Here is a 21,573-nt window from a genome sequence, read left to right as displayed (position 1 = left end):
AGCTCACGAAAGCTTATGCTCTAATAAATTTGTTAGTCTCTAAGGTGCCACAAGTACTCCTTTTCTTTTTGCAAATACAGACTAACACGGCTGCTACTCTGAAACCTGAAATAGGTTAGACATTGTGAGGCACAGCCTCAGATACTATGGTGATTAGGCCACATAAGTACCATAGGGAAAGTGGAAACTTTTCTATACACTGCTAGCCCTGCCCTGGGTTTGACCCCTTCTTTTCACCTGCGCCCCCAAATCTCCCCCTTTTCTGAATGTTATCTAGGCTCAATGCTTTGCTGTATTTTTTTCTGAGACCCCCCCACGGTGTTCTCTCTAGAACAACCCTCTTTTCAGGCTAAACTTCCAGATCCTTAATTTAATCACTAGCCCTTTCTTATCTTAATCACCCTGCCTCTGTTTTAAACAAAACACTGATTCCCTGCCTCAGGGGCACCTCTCCTCTGCAGAACTTAGGGCTTAGTCTACGCTGGCAGTGCTTTAACGTGGCTTGTGTAGTCGCGGCAGCGCATTGGGAGAGAGCACTGTACTGACAGGGCCGCTGATGGGGAGGGAGGGAAGGGGCAGTTGCCCCGGGGCCCGGCAATTTAAAAGGGCCCAGGGCTCCTGGCTGCCACCGCTGCTCCAGCAGCGATTTAAAAGGGCCTGGGGCTCCAGCTGCTGGTCTGGTAGCAGCCGGAGCCCGGGGCAGCGCAGGCCAGGCAGCATTGAAGGGTTGGCTGGGGAAGTCTGGCCCTGGCCACGCCCCTTCTGCCCGAGGCCCTGCCCCTTCTGGAGGCCCAGAGGGCCAACCTTGCACAGGACCCTGGCCGCCCTGCATACCAGTAAGTCCTTTAAGTTACTTTCACCCTGGTAACATTTCTAGAGCCTCAGGCAGGTGCAGTATAAACTCACAGGGCCTTGCCCTAGTAGGATGTTTTCAAAGTTAAATGATCTATTCCTAGCTTGATGAACTGCAAAAAAGTGATAGAAAGTAATCCAGATTTTTCTACAGTCATTTCAGTTGTTGTATTCAAGAGTTAGTAACAAAGAATATACGTTACAATTTTAAACCTAACCCGTGTTCCTTAAATGACTTGATGCAAGATGTGAGAACGTGTTATTAGAGTTGAGTGGGTCTAATATTTATTAAATCCTCTTTTTTTATATAGGAATTAGATACAGTGCTCCTCTCAGCTAATTTCTAAATTATTATCTGCAAAAAATAACAACCATCCTAGAGTTTTCAGGTGCCTAAGTAGCCCTTGCAATCACAGTTAAAGTTGCTGCTCACCCACCAAAATCTGAAATGGCACCCCTGGTATTATCACAGTTAAGGAGATGTTCTTAACCTGAAAAGGGCCCTTTAAATGCAGGGCCTCAAATGAGGAGTGCAGCCCCAAATAGGGAGAGTGAGGGTTTGAAGTGATGGTGTGGGTTTAAACACAGATAGTACAATGTCCTAGGGAATACACTGATCTGCAGGCAACATCCCTGCCCTAGCCTGTTTGGGGTGGGTGGGGGGTAGACTAGTGAGTCTTCTCCATCACTAAATTTAGATCCTATCCGCCAGCCTCGACTCTGCAAACACTCCTTGATGCTTGCTGAAGGATGGCTGAGGACCCTCTAGTCTCCTTTGGGGGATGTGAAAGGTGTCCAGGCATCCATTACTCCCTGCCAGTGTTAGAGATCAAAAGCTGCCGTGTTTATCAGCTGCAAGGTCAGGCCTAACCATCTGACTAAAACCCACAAAGCTTTCCTCCTCCTGGTGCCTCACTGAGCTTTTATCTCCTGTCTAGTTCAAACTGCGTGATTAACCTCTCGCCTGATAAGAGAGCAGTTCTGCAGGAGGTCTATCGAGTGCTAAAGGTAACACCACAGCGGGGCGCGCATGTGTGCGCACGCGCACACACACACACACACACACACACACACACACACACAAGGCATGAGAGAGAGAGCATCAGGGGATTTGGGGAGCAGCACTGGATCCCATCCTGCCTTTTGGGGTGAGAGCTGTCCACAGACAGGCAGCAAAACAGAACACAGGCCCAGAGAGACTTCCATATGAGGAGAGATGAAGAACTCTGGGGCTCATGGGAGAGGGAGATCCTGGCTTCATTGAAGTAAGTGGGAATTTTGCCTTAATTCTCAAGTGGGCAGGATTTCACCCTGCATGACAGTAGAGGAGGCAATAGAGGTACTCAAACTAACAGTGGACATCTGTTCTCCCATTGTTATAAACCAGGAGGGCGACCAATGACACAGAAAAACAACACATTAAAGATTGGAATATTTTTTTTAGCATAACGATCGGTTAACTTGCAGGACTCATTGCCACAAGATATCACTGAAGTCAAGAGCTTAGCAGAGTCCAAGAATTGGTTAGATGTTTTATGAATGATGAAAGGAGAAGTCGGCAGCTAACAGATAAGCAGGTTATGAGACCTCCTTTCTAGGCAGATTGTTCTGTAACTGTCCATTTTTCCACCTTTCTCTGAAGCAGTGGTACCGGCCACTGCCAGAGAGGGGATACTGGTCTAGATGGACCATTGGTCTGGTGTAGTGTAGTGATTGCTTTGCTCCCTTGCTCTCCTTTTGTCCATGTTCTCTTCGCTGTCAAATAGTAGATCACAATTGGAAGTCTTTGCCTGTGTGGCCCAGACAGACAGGTTAAGGGGATGCCCCAGGACTGGGCCAGCAGGGGATGCTGCAGGGCAGGATTAGGCTGTATTGGCAGACTGGTCAGGGAATCTTGCCCAGCACCTCTCTGCAGTGTGCCTGTGATCTCAGCCTCTCTGTCCCTGAGCACCATGTTCACACTCGGCTTATGAAACAAAATGAGGGTGATGGTGGAATTTAATCTGGGTAGAGCCAAAGGTGGTGGAGCAGAGGGGTGGTTGCTCTTAATTGATTATCTTGGAGACCTTGACTCATTGGGCTGTCTGGGTGCGCTGTCCAGGAAAGCTCAGGCAGACACAATAGCTCTGGAATAAGCAGTCACATTGCCAGCAAGGGCAGCCCCAGCCAAGCTGCCCTGTCTGTGTTCTCTGGTGAACACTGTCCCTATCAGGGGCTGGTGTCATTTTTAGCTCTTGCTGTGGCTAAACATTGCTCTTTTCCAGGCTGGCGGGGAGATGTATTTCAGCGATATCTATGCCAGTCATGACCTGCCAGAGGACATCAGGAAACACGGGGTCCTCTGGGGTGAGTGATTTTCTTACCTGACCTGAGGCAATGAGGACTAGTGGTGTGAGCTGGAGGCTGGAAGTTAGGAACCTGGTTAGAAGGATCCCCGCCCCACATGCTGCCTCTTGTGTCCCAGGTGCCTCGGAACTTGAACTGATACTTCAACTTTCCCAAGTGAGATCTCTACCCAGAGCTGATAGAATCTCCCAGAATGCCCTGTCCCATCATGTGCTGCAGCTCACTTAAAAACTAGGGCTGTCAAGCAATTAAAAAAATTAATTGCGATTAGTTGTGCTATGTCAAACAATAATAGAATACCATTTATTTAAATATTTTGGATGTTTTCTACATTTTCAAATATATTGATTTCAATTAATAAACAGACTACAAAGTGCACAATGCTCACTTTATATTTATTTTTGATTACAAGTATTTGCACTGTAAAAAACAAAACAAAATAAATATTGTAGTATTTTTCAATTCACCTAATCCAAGTACTGAAGTGCAATCTCTTTATCATGAAAGTTGAACTTACAAATGTAGAATTAAAAACAAAAAAACTGCATTCAAAAATAAAACAATGTAAAATTTTAGAGCCTGAAAGTCCATTCAGTCCTACTTCTTGTTCAGCCAATTGCTGAAACAAACAAGTTTGTTTACATTTGCAGGAGATAATGCTGCCCGCTTCTTGTTTACAGTGTCACCTGAAAGTGAGAACAGGCATTCTCATGGCACTGTTGTCGCCGGCATTGCAAGAAATGTACATGCCAGATGCACTAAAGATTCACATGTCCTTTCGTGCTTCAACCACCATTCCAGGGGACATGTGTCCAGGCTGATGATGGGTTCTGCTTGATAATAATCCAAAGCAGTGTGGACTAACGCATGTTCATTTTCATCATCTGAGTCAGATCCCACCAGCAGAAGGTTGATTTTCTTTTTTGGTGGTTTGGGTTCTGTAGTTTCCTTATCGGAGTATTGCTCTTTTAAGACTTCTGAAAGCATCCTCCACACCTCATCCTTCTCAGGTTTTGAAAGGCACTTCAGATGCTTAAACCTTGGGTCGAGTGCTGTAGCTGTCTTTAGAAATCTCACATTGGTACCTTCTTTGCGTTTTGTCAAATCTGCAGCAAAAGTGTTCTTAAAACGAACAACATGTGCTGGGTCATCATCCAAGAAGGATACAACCTGAAATACATGGCAAAATGTGGGTAAAACAGAGCAGGGGACATACAATTCTCCCCCCAGGAGTTCAGTAACAAATTTAATGCATTATTTTTTTTAATGAATGTCGTCAACATGGAAGTATGTCTTCTGGAAAGGTGGCCGAAGCATAAAGGGGCATATGAAAGTTTAGCATATCTGGCATGTAAATACCTTGCAATGCTGGCTACAAAAGTGCCATGCAAACGCCTGTTCTCACTTTCTGGTTTCAGAGTAGCAGCCATGTTAGTCTGTATTCGCAAAAAAGAAAAGGAGTACTTGTGGCACCTCGGAGACTAACAAATTTATTTGAGCATAAGCTTTCGTGAGCTACAGCTCACTGCATCAGATGCATCCAATGAAGTGAGCTGTAGCTCACGAAAGCTTATGCTCAAATAAATTTGTTAGTCTCTGAGGTGCCACAAGTACTCCTTTTCACTTTCTGGTGGCACTGTAAATAATAAGAGGGCAATATTATCTCCTGTAAATGTAAACAAACTTGTATGTCTTAGCGATTGGCTGAACAAGAAGTAGGACTGAGTGGACTTGTAGACTCTGAAGTTTTACATTGTTTTGTGTTTGAGTGCAGTTGTTACACAAAAAAAATCATTTTTGCATTTGTAAGTTGCACTTTCAGGACAGATTGCACTACAGTACTTGTATGAGGTGAATTGAAAAATACTATTTCTCTTTCTATCATTTTTATAGTGTAAATATTTATAATAAAAAAAATATATACTTTGATTTCAGTTACAACACAGAATACAATATATGAAAATGTAGAAAAACATCCAAAATATTTAATAAATTTCTATTGGTATTCTCTTGTTTAACAGTGCAATTAAAACAGCACTTAATTTTTTTTGAGTTAATTGCGTGAGTTAACTGCGATTAATCGATAGCCCTATTAAAAACCTGATGGCAGGCTGTGTGCCACTCATTGTGCCCTGACGTGGCTGGCTGCACCATGCATGTAATTACTCTGTGATCATAGGCGAGTGCCTGGGAGGAGCCCTGTGGTGGAAGGACCTCTACAGAATTGCTGAGGCAGTTGGATTCTGCCCACCGCGGCTGGTGACTGCCAGCCGAATAACCATCGATAACAAGGAACTGGAGAGCATGGTTGGTGAGTGAGTGCCATTGGCCGAACATCGACCCCTGATCCGCCCTAGCAGTGCAGGCTGGGGTTCCATGGTTCTGCTCTAGGAGAAAGCAAAGTAGGGTAGCCTCAGCTAGCAAGAGTCTGTCTACCAGGGCTGGAAAGCACATTCCCAGCTGATCGACCAGGACCACCACTGCGTTTGGCTCTGTAAAAACACAAAATAAAAAGGCGGACCCTGACCAACAGAGCTTGCAATCTACATGTGCCATTATCTGCAGCAAGTGAACAATGCTTGAGTGGGGAGTGCACCATTGACCGCAGCCCCAGCAAGCCTTGACTTCATTTGATAGCACCAAGGCTAGACCATCTGTGAGCGATAGGAAATGCAAATGTAGAAAAGAGGCAGTTGGGGCTGCTTTTTTTTTTTTTAAAGCCCAAGAATAGAAAAGACTAAATACTCCAGTCCATAATACAGCTGTGAGAAAGCACAGGATGAACCAGAGCAATGTGCTGTTTGACTCTAGCAACCAGTTTGCCCTTCCACAGCACCCTTTCTCCTAGGATCTTGGATCACCTTACAGGTAGAAATTCTGCCTCTCAGCACCCCTGAGAGGTAGGCGGGGATCACTCCAGCCCTCAGTGGAACTCAGCCAGGTGTGGAATGGAATGTGGCCTCTGTTTAAAGTTTGCTTCCATTCTCTGATAAGTGGGACCTATCGTGAGGGGCCATGTTTGGGCAGGGTCAGTGATTCCAGATCAAAACTGCTGGCTTCTCTAGCTGCTAGCCCTGCAAACTTGGCCAGGGATTTCAGAGTCACATGGGGCGGTTTCCCTCTCCCACATCACCAACAGTAAGAATTAAGTACCTGGAGTTTAATGAACAATGGTACTGATGCGTGAGGCTTGCCACTGGAGTATGATCCGCTCCAAAACCCTAGGTAAGTACTTGGGCGGCTTGTCTATCCCGCCACAGCTATGCATAGCTGGTGCATGCTCATCACTCTGAGCTGGAAATGACCCCTCCAGCTGGCGTGCAGACATCCCCTTAGCAGCACTCGAGTTGCACAGCAGCTGTCTGCCATCACTGTTATATGCAGTGCAGGCCCTAGACCAGTGGTCACCAACCAGTCAATCGCAATCGACTGGTTTGATCCTAGAGACTCCCAGCTGATCACAAACTCTGGTGGTGCAGTGGGGCTGCCGCTAAGGTAGGCTCTCCTCTTCCCCCGGCAGGGCTGTCCCTAGCTATTTTGGGGTCCTATGCAGCCCCCGCTGTGGTGGGGCACCAGGCCTCTGTGGAGGGGGTGTGGGGTTGGCCCCAGACCTTCATGGGGATGGGGAGGGTGGGGCTGGCTTGGGGGGCAGGGGGAACCACCCCCCAGCACTCACCGGCAGCGTGGCTGGGACTGGGTTGCTGCATTTCCTGCCGCTGGTGAGTGGAGGCCCGGCCCTGCTGCAGTCCTCAGGGGAGTGGGGGTGGGTTGGGGGTGGGGCCATGGGCAAGAGGAGGGGCAGGGGCTGGAGCAGCACGTAGCAGCGCAGGGCACTAGGAAATTTGGTGCCTCAAATTTCCAGGTACCCTATGCAGCTGCATGCTTTGAGTATGGGTAGGGACGGCTCTGTCCCCCGGCCCCACGCTGCTCCCAGAAGTGGCCAGCGCGGCCCTGAGGGGGCGGACATGACAGGGCAGGGGTCTTGGCATGCTGCTCCTGCCTGCAAGCACCACCCCCATAGCTCCCATTGGCCAGAACGGGGAACTGTGGCCAACGGGAGCTGAGGAGGAGGTGCCAGCAGAGAGGGGTAGCATGCGGAGCCATGTGCCCCCTTCCCCTCCCCTCCAGGCCACAGGGGCTAGTTGGCTCTTTCCGGGAGTGGTGTGGGGCCGGGGCAGGCAGGAAGCTTGCCTTAGTCTTTCTGCACTGCTGACGGGGAGCTGCCTGTGGTAAGTGCCGCCCGGTGGGAGGCTGCACCCCAGCCCTGAGCCCCCTCCCAGAGCCTGCACCCCAAACCTCCTCCTGCACCCCTGTCCCAGCCCTGAACCCCTTTCAGAGCCAGCACTCTGTACCCCCTCCTGCACCCCAACACTCTTCCCCAGCCTGGAGCCCCCTTGTGCATCCAAACTCCCTCCCAGAGTTTGCAATCTGTCTCACCCCCTCCTGCACCTTGCCCCAGGTTCAGTCCAGAACCCACTCCCACACTGCAAACCCCTTGGCCTCAGCCCAGAGCCTGCACCCCCACCCCAATCCCCTGCCCTAGCCCTAGGCTGGTGAAAGTGAGTGAGGGTGGGGGAGAGTGAGCGACGGGGGGTGAAGTAGTTGGGGCCTCGAGGAAGGAGGGGGTAGATCCTGGGTTGCCTTTAAATTCAAAAAGTGAGCTTGGGCATAAAAAGGTTGGAGATCACTGCCCTAGACTGACCTGGGAGAGATAGGCACTGATCCCACCTCTGCCACAGACTCATCAGGTGATCAATGACAAATCACTCCATCTGTACCTCAGTTTCCCCATCTGTAAAAAGGGGACAGTGATATTGCCAGACTCCCAGAGGTGCTGGGTGGAGCAATCCTGCAGTGCTGAGAAGATGCTCCATTACTGTGGTGGTGTGAGAGGTGGGTTAATACTGAAGTAAACAGAGTTAGATCACGTGGGACTTGGCTATACTTGCGAGTTACAGCGCAATAAAGGAGCCCCGGGCACACTAGCTCACTCCCCGTCCACACTGGCAAGCCATGTAGAGCGCTCTGACTCCACGACTACAGCGCTGCTGGTACTCCACCTTACTGAGAGGAATAACGTTTGCTGGAGCGCCATAGTGCCAGTGTGAACGAGGTGTTGCATTACTGCCCTCTGATCAGCCTCCGGAAACGTCCCATAATCCCCTTAAGTCAAGTGGCCACTCTTGTCATTGTTTTTGAATCGCTGCAGGAATGCGGATATGCCCTTTGAAAGCTCTGTTTCTGACAGCCAGCTGCTTATCTGCCCCGAGACAAAGCAAGCCATTAGTGAGGAATGCTGTGGGGGGGGGGTCTGCTGCTGTCTGAACTTACAAGACAGCATGCTGACATGCTCTCAGCCCCCCAAAAACTCACTCCCCCACACATACACACAACACACTCCCTGTCACACTCCCCTCCCCCCACATTTGAAAAGCACGTTGCAGTCACTTGCATGCTGGGATAGCTTGCCCATAATGCACTGCTCCCAATGCCACTGCAAATGTGGCCACGCCAGTGCGCTGTCAGCAGTCAGTGTGGACAGACTGCAGCGCTTTCCCTACTGCGCTCTACGAAGGCGGGTTTAACTCAAAGCGCTCTACATCTGCAAGTGTAGCCATGCCCTTGGTGTTTTGCTTTCAGGTGAATGTCAATTTGTCTCTGCGACTTTCCGTCTCTTCAAAGTACCCAAGAAAGGCCTGGCCGAGCGGTGCCAGGTTATTTACAACGGTGGGATAACTGGGCATGAGAAAGAGTTGGAGTTTGATGCCAATTTCACATTCAAGGTACAGGGAAGCCCCCCAGGCCTAGGTAATTGCAATGCCTGTGTCAGCATTACTGCATCTCTTCGCCGGATCTCCAAGTCCAGGGCTCATGGCTTTGCTTATACTTCCCCTTCTGCACTCTGTGATTGCAGTATGGCACAGCCTGCTGCTCAGCAGCCCTGTACAGAAGAGGCCCCGAGCGGAGGTGGTCCCGAAATACAGCAACGCAGCTTTATCAAGCAGCATCCTGTATCATAAAAACACTCGACGCAAGGGAAGAGTGGGAGGGAATGGAGAGATGATGGCCAGACACAGGGTGGCTGTTCCAGATGGCGGGAGCTGCAGAGAAGAAGGCTCTTGCCCCACTAGCAGCAAGTTTGTGTGATGGGACAGAGAAGAGGCCAGCACAGGATGAATGGGGAGGGGAGTAGAGAGGCCAAGCCTATGGTTTTGATTGGGGCAAATCGAAGGAGGGCCTGGGGAAAAGAAGCAGTGTGATTCTGAATTAGATCCCAAAGTGACTGTGGGCAGTCGGTGGGGTTGTTTGCAGAGCTGCTGCGCTGGGGGGACTCCTGCTTTGATGGCTTCCCTTCAGCATTGCAAATGCACGTGCCCCCAGCCTGCTCCCCCTCTCACTACAGAGCAGGCAGCCTGGTGGGTGCTGGGTCCTGCCGCGTTCTTCTCGGCTGTGTGTGACGTCCCCTCTGTTTCCTAGGAAGGGGACGTTGTGGAAGTGGATGCAGAAACGGCAGCCATTTTACGGAGCTCTAGGTTTGCTGAGGAGTTCCTGATCCAACAGACTGCAGGGACGGCGCCGGCACCTGGGGCCTGTTCCGCCAAACCAAAGGTTAGTGACAGGCTGGGCGGCTGCTATATCTAAGGGTCTCCCTGTTCATGCCACATGGGCAGATTTTCCTGGTTTCAGCGTCCCTGCTTCATATGACATGTGCCAGTGAATAATCCAGTTTGGGGTCTGAATGGAGGCTGGTGGGGGGGGAGAGTTCATGGCATCAGCTGGCCCATTGGATGTCTAGCTCCTGGCAAACTGGAACCGGCTCAGAGTGAGCTGGGCTAAACCAACTCCCAGATTTTCCCTCCTTCCCCCTTCCTGTCCCATGTCTGGATGTGGGGCTCTTCCCAGCTCAGGTGTGGCCATGCAGAGCTGGTTACCTTAGGCAGTTCTCCAAATCAAAGTCTGCTGATAGCAAGGCTCCTAGTCAGCTTCTCTGGTGATAAGCAGGGCTAACCCCACTCTGACTAACAGAGGGCGGTGGTTTGAAGCTGCACAGGGTCTGATGGATTAGGATACAGGGGAGGTGCAAATGAAATACAATTTGCTCCATCCATGCACAAACAAAAGAATTTATTCAAGGTGTCTGTATAATTATACAAGATGTAAAACTGAGATCCTGGCCTCATAGACCGTTAAAGATCCTCTCATGGCCCTTTAACAGGGCTGGGGGCTTGACCCCAGTGCAATTTGATCCTGCTCCCCCATACACTTCCCTTGCGACATACATTGGATACAGTGTGCTTCGTTTCCTTTTGTCAGTTCTCGTGTAATGTTTCTTGGGCTTTTTACTGGCAGCCATGTTCTGCCCCAGAAGTGGTTGCATTTCAGTGGCGGATGAAGTAATCCCTATAGGATTACTTTGCACGTCAGTCGAAGTTGCAAAGCCCCCTGGGATGTTCTGGAACAGAACGTGTCAGAGAATATTGGTACAGCTCATAACTGCATCCATACTTCGTAGATAGCTCTAGACCTTAAGATGACTTTTTCCTGATGGGCCATCTGAGGAGAGGGATTACTGAAAGATGGGAGTTCTGGCTTCTCTACCCGGCTCTGCCGCTGACCCACATAGTGGCCTTGGACAAGTTGCATTTTTTTCTCTATGCCTTTGTTTCCAGACCTCAGAGGAGGTTGTGGTTGAATTAGCTGAGACTCTCTGTTGGAGGGTGCTGTGGACATCAAAGAATGACCTCTCTGGCAGACCTGGCTCAGAGAAGTCATCTTTTCTAAATCCAGAATTCAGTGCTGGGGAAAAGTGCCAGTTTGGCAGCCCTGATCTCTGCTGTTCTCCACTGGGCAGATCCAGCACAGACTTCAGTGTGTCAATGTTTGACTTGAAGCAGCCCTTCAAGGGGCCGAAGGGATTTTTTTCCAAGGTTCATTTCCGCCTTGGCCGCTCCACTGAGCCTGCCAGCACAGGGACTGCTTGGGAAGGTGGGTGGTTTGCCCAGAAGCAGACGTGTGTCCTCCCTGTACAGCCTGGGGAGTGCAGTAGCGACTCTTAAGAAAACACAGCCTAAACCCGTCTGCCATCCATGGCCTTGGCGGAGGGGGTGCTGGTATTACTCCTCCTTTGATCAAAACTGAGCTCCAGCCAGCCTAAATAAGGTGCTGTGATTCGACTTAAAGCGTCTGCCTCTGTGGCCATGCCTGGTGGGACAGGCAGAGAGCTCTTGGCATGTGTGGAACCCCGGGACTGGGAATCCTCTTTGCTTTGGCAGGAGCAGAGGGTGCCTGTGAGCAGAGAGGCGCTGCTTCCTGCTGAGCAGCACTCAGTCCTCGCTGTTCTGCCGCTCCCATTGAATGTGCGACCAGTGTTATCGCTTCCTTGCTGAATTGCATTGTTGATGCTCCCTGGAACTAGAGTAAACACAACCCCCAAGGGCCCTCAGGGAAGTTAACCCAGCCATGAATTGGGCTCATGAGGGAAGGAGATTATCTCTTGCTGTAGGAAGGGATGCTGGTGACACAGCCCGGGGAGCTCTTCCCTCTGTTGGTGTGGTCCCTATGACCTAGCCTAGTGGTAGGGGGTGCTGTGTTGCTAGAGGTGCTCTCCTTCCTAACCTATCCATACCCTATTTCCCAATGCCAAAACTTAGTGCTAGGGGGTGCTGTGCTGCTGGAGATGCTAATAAACCCGAGGTCCTGATCACAATGCTTCACAGAAGCTGAGACATTTTTCACAAGTACCAGGGTGTTAACCTCTGTATGGTGGGTTAATCACAGTCTGCCTTGCAAAATTCCCCCTGTAATTTCAGTTGGCTACAGCATTCGCTTGCTATCCTAAACTATAATCTCGTGCTATTGCATATCTGCCCCTTCCCTCCTGACCAGAGGTGGCTGAACTGCTCCATGCATATAATTTGTATCAGCTGCAGTTTGTAAAGTGCTTTGGGATCCATTTCAGCTAAAGCAGCTCTACAAACCATAAGATCCTCATGCGTTTGAATATGCCATTAAAGCCTGAAGAGTTAATAATGAAAGAGGTTTAAATACAGGAATTAAGACTGTGATGCCATCTTGGGATCTTTAAGGAGAAATGCTTAGGAGTGTGTGAAATTGGGATGCTTTGCCAGGTGCTATTGCACATCTCTGAGCTGTGGGGAGGGGGAAATCAGAGTGCTGATCTGGAGTGAGTGAAGCCCTGTGCTGTCAGATTGGTCATGGGAAGCCCAGGGCAGAACAAGGAGACTTTTCTGGAGCTCTGACTTGCAGGAGGGAGCTGAGAGGCCAATTCCCCAGTAACACATGGCCCCATGTAAGAGGCTGCTGTTAATTTAGGGTTAGCCTGTGCTGTTTTTTGCAGCATGCTCATCAATTTGTGAAGGCCAGCTCGCTGCCCCACCCACAACCCATGCAGATGCATATCCAGCTTGCTCAATGGGAATTTGACCCTAGCCTGCCAATCCTGACTCCACAGCTCAGAGCTGCTTTATCTTCTGAAAACTGTTCTCCTCCTCCTGTCACCTTCCACTCAGCCTGCAGATGTCTGACAAGTCCTTAGACCTGCCACGAGTCCGTGAAATGGGAATAATTGATAGGGGAAGACCATAAATCCAAGCAGCTGTGTGTCCTAGAAGTGTGGCCTTGTGTGTGCTGGGGGACGGGAGAACATTCTTGTCTTTCCCCAAGCAGGAGATGGTTTTCAGATGAAGGGCTGTACTGGATGGAGGTTTGCGGTGATGTTCTGTAGGCTCCTTCCTCCTATAACAACCTGCCACTGGGCTCTTAGAGCAAAGGGGTCCATTTGTCAGCAGAGCAGGGCCCTGAGGCTCCCTTGCTGTAACAGGGAACCTTGCTGTCGGCATGGAGTGCAATGCATCATGACCGTCACCTTGGAGTCAGCTGTGTGGCCCTCTAGGCACGGCCTCTCAGGCTGCTGTAGAGCTTAACAGGAGCTGGAGTTGGCTCCCATAGTTCTCTGGCATTACAGAAAAGCTTGTTCGACTTGGAGGAGGAGAAGTGAGTTAAAGGAAATGAGATCTGGGGGGAGGGAAGTGTTCTGACGCTACCGTGGTGGGGGCCACAGAAGAACCTGGACAGAGTGCGTCAAGGAGGAAGGGAGGATAGTTAAGTTGAGGGTCTGATGGGAAATGTGTGGGGCTGTATCTTTCATTGCCATCCTCTGGACTCTGCTCCTTGGATTGGGTTTGCCCTGTAGCACTATGGGAATTTCCCAGCTTTCCCATCTGCCCCCGCGTGTTCAGCTCCTGGGTGGTACAGGAGCTCCCTTACAGGCATGTTTCCCTCCATTAAGAATACAAGAATCCTGTATCCAATCTTTAGTCCAGCATCCTGCTGCAGAGAGGAATGTGAATCCCCTCCCTTGCCACCTGCAATGCTGATAGGGGAGATTTTCCCAATCCTCAGGTGATCAGCCTATGCCCTGGTGTAGGAGGCTGCTTTCCAACTTGCATAGTTACCAGGGTTAGTGGTCATAAAATAACCAGCCCCTTGGTCATGTGGCAGGGAGTTCTGTTGGCAGCCTATGTACTGCAGAAAGAAGCGTTTCCCTTTGTATGCTTTAAGGAGTGTCATAGTTTTAAACAAACTCCTCTGCCTAAATGGCAGTTGATACCTTGGATCGATACATCTGACATTGGAATGTACTTTTCACCACTGATTCTGCTGCAGGTATATTTGGCATTTTTCTTGACTTGGATGGTGAATGTATCCCAGACTGGTCACTTTGGTTTTCGTGTCTGAGCCTCCACTATTGTAAATCAGCAAGAGTTGAAGTCAGGTGATTTACTGCGGCGGACCATCTGGCCTTCCCTCTCTAGTCAAAAGAAAAGGAGTACTTGTGGCACCTTAGAGACTAACAAATTTATTAGAGCATAAGCTTTCGTGAGCTACAGCTCACTTCATCGGATGCATCCGATGAAGTGAGCTGTAGCTCACGAAAGCTTATGCTCTAATAAATTTGTTAGTCTCTAGGGTCCGATGAAGTGAGCTGTAGCTCACGAAGCTTATGCTCTAATAAATTTGTTAGTCTCTAGGGTGCCACAAGTACTCCTTTTCTTTTTGCGAATACAGACTAACACGGCTGCTACTCTGAAACCTCTCTAGTCAGTTTCACTTTTGGGTCCTCATGCCCAATGGTTGGATTGCAGACACTGAAAAGGAAAATGCTAGGTTTGTTTTAAACTCACTGATTCTTTTCTTAATTTAACTGAACATTTCTATTGGTGTTGTCACCTCTCTTTTTCCCTAATGTGTTCTCCATTCAAATGTCTGGAATCCAGAATTTACAAGTGTAAGCAGAGTCTGAATGAGCTCTCCCCTCACATCTAGTGGTGAGCTGTGGAAAACTACTTCAGGAGCTGATCTTGTTTGCATGGTCACACCCACTCTGCCTAGGTGCTCAGCATGATGGGATTGCTTGCCCAAATGATCATTTGTGGCTGGTGTTGAATCCCCAGTCTTGTTGTTGGGGCAGGAATAGTAAAGTGATGTTATGTTTGTTGTGTGAATTGAGGGTAGCAGAACTGTACTTGGCATTCCCCAGTGGAGGGACTCGCCCTCAATTGAACCGCACTCACTAGGCAGGGGACATGGGTTCCAAAGCCCAATGCGTTGGGAGAGGGTGGGGACAGGTACTTGTACCTGGTGGTGTGAGCCCTGTTTAAGGGCCCTAGACACCATTTGACCCTTCCTCTCTCCACAGTGTAATAAAAGAGCTAATTTAGACTCAATTGAGAGTCTTGTTACACACTGCAGAGCTGAAATCACTGATATCTAGGTCTAAGTATTAGACCTGCCTTGGGACAGTGTTTGTATTGCAAGAGACTGCCCAGTGTGCACCAGCAGTGAGATTCTCCCCACTAATAGCTGAAATCACTGAGAGCTGTGTTAAGTGGGGGGCCCTGAAGACATCTTGGCAAGTGGGAGGCTGGCAGAGAGGCGCAGCCAACAGGAGAGGGCCAGAGCAGAGAGGTGCGGTAATTGGCTGTTGGGGTGACAAGCAAGTGCCCGAGCAGGGGAGTGTGTAAGGTGCCTCCTAACCTGCTGCTTCCACCCAGAGTGGGAAGTGAACTCTGCAGATGAACTCTGAACTCAGGCTGCACTGGCCAAGGACAGCAATGGTGAGTGGGGTGCAGAGAAGAGACTGGCATGTTAAAGGGACTTTTGGGTTGCTGGACTTCAGAATCTGAAGGGAAAAGGACCCTGCCCAGCTTATTTGAGGGTGGGTCTTTTTACTCCTGGTTTATGTTTATGAACCCTAGTTGCAAGATTGTCCCAATTTAAAGCTGTTACTTCCCTCCTTTTTATTAAAAGGTTTTGCTGCATTCAGACTCGGTGCTTGTGAGGGGGGAAGTATTGCCTCTTAGAGGCGCCCAGAAGGTGGTGTGTAATTGTCCCAGGTCACTGGGTGGGGGCTCGAGCCGGTTTTGTGTTGTGCTTGTTGAAAAGGAACCCCTAGATACTGAACCCGGCCCTTGTTGCTGCTGGCTCCACCTCGCAGAAGGGTTACACAGATATCAATCACGCTATCTTCATGGAACCTTCCTCCCTTTGTTGTCATCAGTTCTTATGTTTTTTAATGTAGGGCCTGACCCCAGGAGTGGTGAGCCAATGGGAATTGAGGGCACTAAATGCCTAGCAGATCTGAACCTCATTCTTCAGGGCAAGGATTGTATCAGGGTTTCGTGGTGTAAAGCACTGTGCAGGCCAGGAGCTCTGTGGAAATTTGTCTGGTGTTTTTTTTTTTTTAAACAAACCCTTAATTTTGAGCTCAGTTAGGCCAGAGAGCACCCTGCCTCCTTTGCAAGTCCTTCAGTTCTGCTTCATTCATTTTCCTAAGAATATGGAATGCTGTCAGAATATGGATAGATGGATTGATGATCGCTACCCCCTGCGTTGTGTGTCAGGGAAATCTCCTCCCCTTTCTCGCCTAAATGATCTTAGGGCTCATTCATGCCATCAGCTCTATGTGGCCAGACCCCCGCATCCATGTGGTTCTGCATGGAGACAGGGGTCTCCCCACCCAGAGTTTGGTGCAGTATTGCGCCCTTAATCGCATCACAGTAATATTCAAAGCCGTGTTGCAGGAGGAGCCCTCGCTGTTTTATCACCCAGAAAACACTTTTGGCAACACCAGCCAAGCCAAAAGAAAAAAATGACCAGTCAATAAGCATGGAGCAAAAATGGGCAGCCAATCAGAGCAGAGGAGGGGGGAAAAAAGCCCAGTGACACAGCAGTGTGGCAGTATTGCCTTGACACCTGGGGGGCCTGCTATCCTGCCCCCAGATGCCCTGTGGTGCCTTTAACTGTTCACTGCTCCATCGAGTCATTGGATAGATCCCATCAGTCACAACTACCATTGCTTTTCTCTAGATGTTTTCAGTCTGTTGGAGGTGAGGCAACCAAAACTGTCAAGAGTGTCGTGAGGAGGGGGGACCCTGCCTTTGCAGCTTGTCTTTTGTTTTCAGTCCCTATATACAACAGCTGCACATTCAGTGGAGAGCCAGAAAAGCATCACCCCTCCTATGGTCTGGGTTAGTAACAAGGTAATTGCAAAAATAATGCCGCATCAACCCCTGCCTAAACTTTCTCCCCAGACTGGGGTGGCCTCAGGGTTTCTTCCCTTAGCATCTCTGTCTCTAAACCTAACTCCCTCCTCTAGATGGCTACTGATGGCCCAATGAGTTGGCACTTGTTAACCCACAGGGTCCTGCAAGCTTGGGCCAATTGGGGAATCCCCCACGTTACATTCCTTTCAGTCCCTGCTGTGTTGTGTTCTGGACTGAGCCCCTCGCTTTAGCTCTAGCACCAGCCAGCCCTCTGCTGATACAATTTCTCAGAACGCTTCCTTGCTGCTGTCTACGCTGCAATCAGAGCGGTGATTGCAGCAGCCTTGAGCAGCATTAATCTAGCTGGAGGGAGTGCCAATAGCAGTGAAACCACAGCAGTACAGATTTCAGCGCAGGCTTGCTGCCCGAATATGTACCCTGGGTCCCTGGCGGACCTGGGCCGCCCAGCATCGCTGCTCTTGGGATGTGAGCTAGCTGGATTAAAGCTACTTGGGTATGTGTACAGGAGCTGCAGCCACACCCCTGATTGCAATGTGGACATGCCCGTCATTTAGAAACAACACCCCTTCTCTGCCATTTTACTGGCCCACTCCCTGCAAGAGCGGTACTATTGTATTTGAGGGTCCTGATCCCCAGACACCGCAAGGGATCTGTAATATGGAATGCTGTAGTATTATTGCTACATGCTTTGTTTGGCTCCTCTGTAGTTTCTCACATACCCCATTTGGTTGTCACAAACTTAAATAGCTGTTCATGTGCAAATGCCGTAGGAATTTGCCAGGTCTAGTCTGTTTTAGTAGGCATTAATTCATAACTGGATTGTTTAGTTATTTAAAAGTCCAGTCCTCCTTTAGTTCTGGCTCAGATTTCAGCACCTTACAGCTTGTGTCCGAGAGCTCCCATGTTCTGAGGCAGTCAGTGGTGTGGCCCTGAGGATAAATCTGGTTCAATAAGCAGGGCTGGTGCCAATACGGCCCCTGTGGGTAACCTTTGTAGGCAGAGAGGCAGCAATTCTCCTGTCTCATCCCTACCAAGGCTTTGCTGGGGAACGGTGTGAGTAAGTGTGGGCAGAGCACTCCGCTGTGGACGTACTGATTGTGAGGCTATTATTTCCTTAGTAGTTTCTTGTGCTGGACGCAGTCAGACGCTTGGGAAGGTCAGTAAATTAGAACTGCTGGGTCCTTCTTTGCTGCTGTTTAACTCTTTCTGAAGCCCCTTAGCTTGTTTGAAAGGCCAATTAAACCATCCCAGAGGTGTTTGCATGAGTGGGCTGAGGGTGTGTGTGTGTGTGTGTTCATGATTCTCTCCATAAATACACTGCATCAGTTTTCTTTTTAGTGGAGTGAGCTCCCTGGCCTGACACTCCCTGAGTCCATTCACCCAGGGTTCGTTTGATTTGAGCTGGGCACCAAGTGGGTGACTTTCCATTCTTCTGAAACAAACTGTTCGTAGGGAGCTGGGGGGAGATTCTTAGAGGCACAGATGGGAGTCAAGCACCCAACTCCCACGGACTTTCAGTGTCTCTGAAACTCAACCCCCCCCCCCCCCGTGTACTTTGCACTTCTCTGGAGACTCACATCCATGGCTTTCTGAACGCTTTACAAATGTGAATGAACTCTCGTACAGTTCTTGGGAGAAGGATGAGTTGCATAACCTCCATTTGTGCAGGGCTTATCGGAGGGGAAAGACAGGAATGTGCTCAAGGGACTGGGGGCTTCATAATCGCTGGCCTTGCCGCATTTGGAGTTGTTTGTTAAAGGCACAGGCACATTTTTTGTTTCTCTTTGCCTCTTCATGGCAACCGAGCAAAGCAGAGCCCCACAGATCATCTGTAACTGGGTGCAGGTATCGTGCCCTAGGAGCCCCAGCTAAGGACAGCGTTGTGTGGGCCTGCTTTGTGGATTTCTTTCCAGGAGTGTATTTTTGTCAGTGGTGCCTGAGGCACAGCTCAGGCAGCTGGTGCGGTGGGCTAAGGGTTAGTTCTCCGCTAACGAAAGGATCGGGGGTGCTTACTGGCCAGCCAGCAATGTCAGGGATCTGCAAATAGAGCAGGGGCTTATGCCACTGGTGATAGCTCGTGGCTAATTAGCCTGAACAACCTGGGGAGGCTGGGAAAGCAGCTAGGAGAAGCTTTCTTACAGCCTTGATGGTAGGGTAGGGCTCAAGGAATTCTGTCTGTACTTTAAAGGGAGGAAGGATGATACCAGTTCAGGCATGGGAGCCAGGCAGGCCATCGCCTCCCTGTGTTGCCTTGGCTAAGTCACTTCACTTCTTCGTACCCATCTAAAAGCCTCAACTCCCGGAGGCAGGTGATTACAGGAGACTCTTGGCTTTTATTGACACAGATATTTCTAGCCCTCCTGGTTGCAGAGAAAAGCTCAAAGTGATGCCTTATGGGCTCAAAAAGCAGAAGCAAAAGAGATTTCCAAATTGCTGATGCTGTGGGTGGCAGGGGCTGACTTCTCGTGTCTGACTGCGTGGGGCTGGCATCTGCGATGTACCTCCCTCAGCCCAGGGCTGGGAGGCTGTTTATAACTGAAACAAGGAAACCCCAGCCTTCACAGTGTGAGGGCCAGAGCACGTTGTGGAGAGAGGGGATTGGATGGATTAACTCCCAAAGGGCAGGCTGGGGGAGGGGAGGATTCTTTTTACAAACCTTCCTATTAACAGAAACATGTTAATGAAATTGCAGCTCCTCCCGCTGCAATGGGAGCCGGGTTGGGTTTCACCTTTCCCTGCAGTGTTCCCACCCTGGACATTGGGCTGGTGCCTGAGACCCCAGGCTGAGCTCTCCAAACCAATCTGCTTTCTCCAGCACCCTAACTCTGGCCCACCCAGCGGGTGAAGAATTCAAATACCTTCAGCCCTGTGGCCTGCCAGTGTTCCCTTGACTGATACCCCTCTCCTCTCGGGGATATTGCAAGTGGCTAGGAGCTTAGCACCTAGATGGCAGTGGCTGATGTCACAGCTTGGCTTCCCACTTCCTTCCCCCTGCGCCTCTCCGTTTCCTACTGGGACTGCCTTCCCCTTCGTGAACCGAAAGAAAGCACTGTGGGTTTGGCTCAGTCCTGCACGTTGCCGTGGTCAGGGGCACATCTCCCTGGGGGGAACCTGAACAGTCAGATTCGGAGAGAGTCATCGCTGATTGACAGAGCTGCCAATAGGCTGTGCAGCGTTGCATGCTCCATTCTCAGGGGGCTCCCATTGCCCATGCAGCCACCTCTGGGGTGAAACGCTGCAGGCCACATAAGGATCTGACCAGTCCCTTGTGATGGTGCAGGACAGGCAGTGGAGCAGGGGGTTGTATCCAGTAGAATCAGCAGGGCTGCTGAAATATGCAGGGTGCAGTTACCCATAATAGGATTGGCTGGGAGTCCCACGTGCTCTAGTGAGAAGTATGGGAGAGGGAAGAGCGCCACCTACTGACACACCACCACCGCTGGTGGCTTATGCTTGGACTGACCTCACCCCAGCCTGCAGCTTGAGTGCTGATGCAGTCACAACCCAAGTGGAGGGAGCAGTTTTACGGTTTGCCTGATTGCTGACATGCTATAGCGCAATCAACATGGTCCCTGCCCCCAGGAGCATGCAGCCTGCCAGCCAACTAGCTCAGTGGCACAAAATCTCTGCGGCTGGGCCCCTGGGGCTGACATTTGTGACTCTCCCTGAGCTGGTGAGGCTGCTGTTGAGAGGCTGAGGAAGACATGTGGCTTTATGAGGAGTGGTAGGGGAATGAAGAGGGAGATGGTTTTGTGGGTGCCCAACAATTGGATCCATGTTAAAAAGCTGTGGGAGCAGGGGATGGCAGGAAGGGTCTGAGGTATGAGCTCGCCAGCCAGTTGAAGAGGGGGCTGGACGAGCACAGGAAGGGATCCCATCCAGTCCTGCTCAGCCAGAGAGAGGGCGCTAGCAATACTTTGATGGGGGCTGTGTAATGGTGAGACAATGGGGAGGTTCCCAGGAGTTCACAGCCCTCCTCCCAGCACCTGGGAAAACCAGCTGGCAGTGGCAGCCTTTCCTTCAAATCTGACTTAGTGCTGTTTTTGTTTCCTTGCTGTAGGAAAAGATTGTTGATCCATTCCAATTAGTGGAGCGGTTGGAAGCAAAGAGCCTTGCTCCCAAGACGGCGGACTGCTGTGGCCGCAAAGGGTGCTGCTGAAAACTGAGTATCCAGCAGCAGGAACCAGCAAAGCAGACTGAAGAATCAGAGCCGCTTTTGTTACTCATCACTGAACAGCAATTAAAAATTAATAACATAGGTAATGATGCTGAGCGCTTCACAGCTTCGCAGCACTGTGCAATGAGATTAGATAAACCCCAGCCGTCCCCCAGGCTCCAGCCCTGGTGCATGGCTGCAATCAGAAGATAGCCTGTTTATCTGTAGGCACCATGTTAATTGTTCAGAACAAACCCATCTCTGTTCAAGCCATGAGGAAGATCTAATCATGGGACCTAATTAACTGCAGGGGCATGAAACTGACCAGTGCTTTGTCTAACTCAGAATAGACTCTGATGAGGCTGGATCCCAGGGGTCAAAATTATTTACTGAGGTTATTTGAGACCAGCCAATCCCTTGTAAGGCCCAGGGCACAGTTTGAGGGAATATGCTCTTCCCAGGCTGCAGTGTGTCCTTGGAGCCGTTCCCTGCCTCAGGGCTTACACTGTCCCCTCTCCTTGGCTTACCCATGTGGGAAGTGCAGCTCCAGCCCCACTCTGCCCCAAACCCTCCTGGTGCGCTGGGGAAGCAGGCAGCCACATGGTGCTGTGCAGTGCACCCCCTTGCATGCAT

General features: G+C 50.1%; 1 protein-coding gene across 4 annotated transcripts in view; it reads left to right on the top strand.

Moving 5' to 3' along the window:
• Positions 1-21,042, top strand: part of AS3MT (arsenite methyltransferase) — a 31,671-nt gene extending 10,629 nt beyond the window's left edge. The window contains exons 6-12 of one of the 4 annotated variants that reach the window (XR_005293856.2): positions 1,791-1,860; positions 3,117-3,198; positions 5,378-5,509; positions 8,839-8,981; positions 9,676-9,807; positions 16,588-16,760; positions 20,845-21,042. Coding sequence is in view for 3 of the 4 variants with exons in the window: in XM_043519884.1 (XP_043375819.1) it covers positions 1,791-1,860; positions 3,117-3,198; positions 5,378-5,509; positions 8,839-8,981; positions 9,676-9,807; positions 18,586-18,759; positions 20,845-20,943 (832 nt within the window). In the remaining variant the exon portion in view is untranslated. Of the gene's footprint in view, positions 1-1,790; positions 1,861-3,116; positions 3,199-5,377; positions 5,510-8,838; positions 8,982-9,675; positions 9,808-10,711; positions 13,954-16,587; positions 16,761-18,585; positions 18,760-20,844 lie in introns of those variants that run through there. The other 3 variants (XM_043519884.1, XM_038408506.2, XM_043519886.1) reach the window with 3 other exon arrangements.
• Positions 21,043-21,573: the final 531 nt, after the last annotated feature.

The sequence above is a fragment of the Dermochelys coriacea genome, chromosome 7, assembly GCF_009764565.3.
Source record: "Dermochelys coriacea isolate rDerCor1 chromosome 7, rDerCor1.pri.v4, whole genome shotgun sequence".
NCBI lineage: Eukaryota > Metazoa > Chordata > Testudines > Dermochelyidae > Dermochelys > Dermochelys coriacea.
Note: the sequence above shows the minus strand (reverse complement) of the source record. Positions and strands in the feature narration are given on the sequence as shown.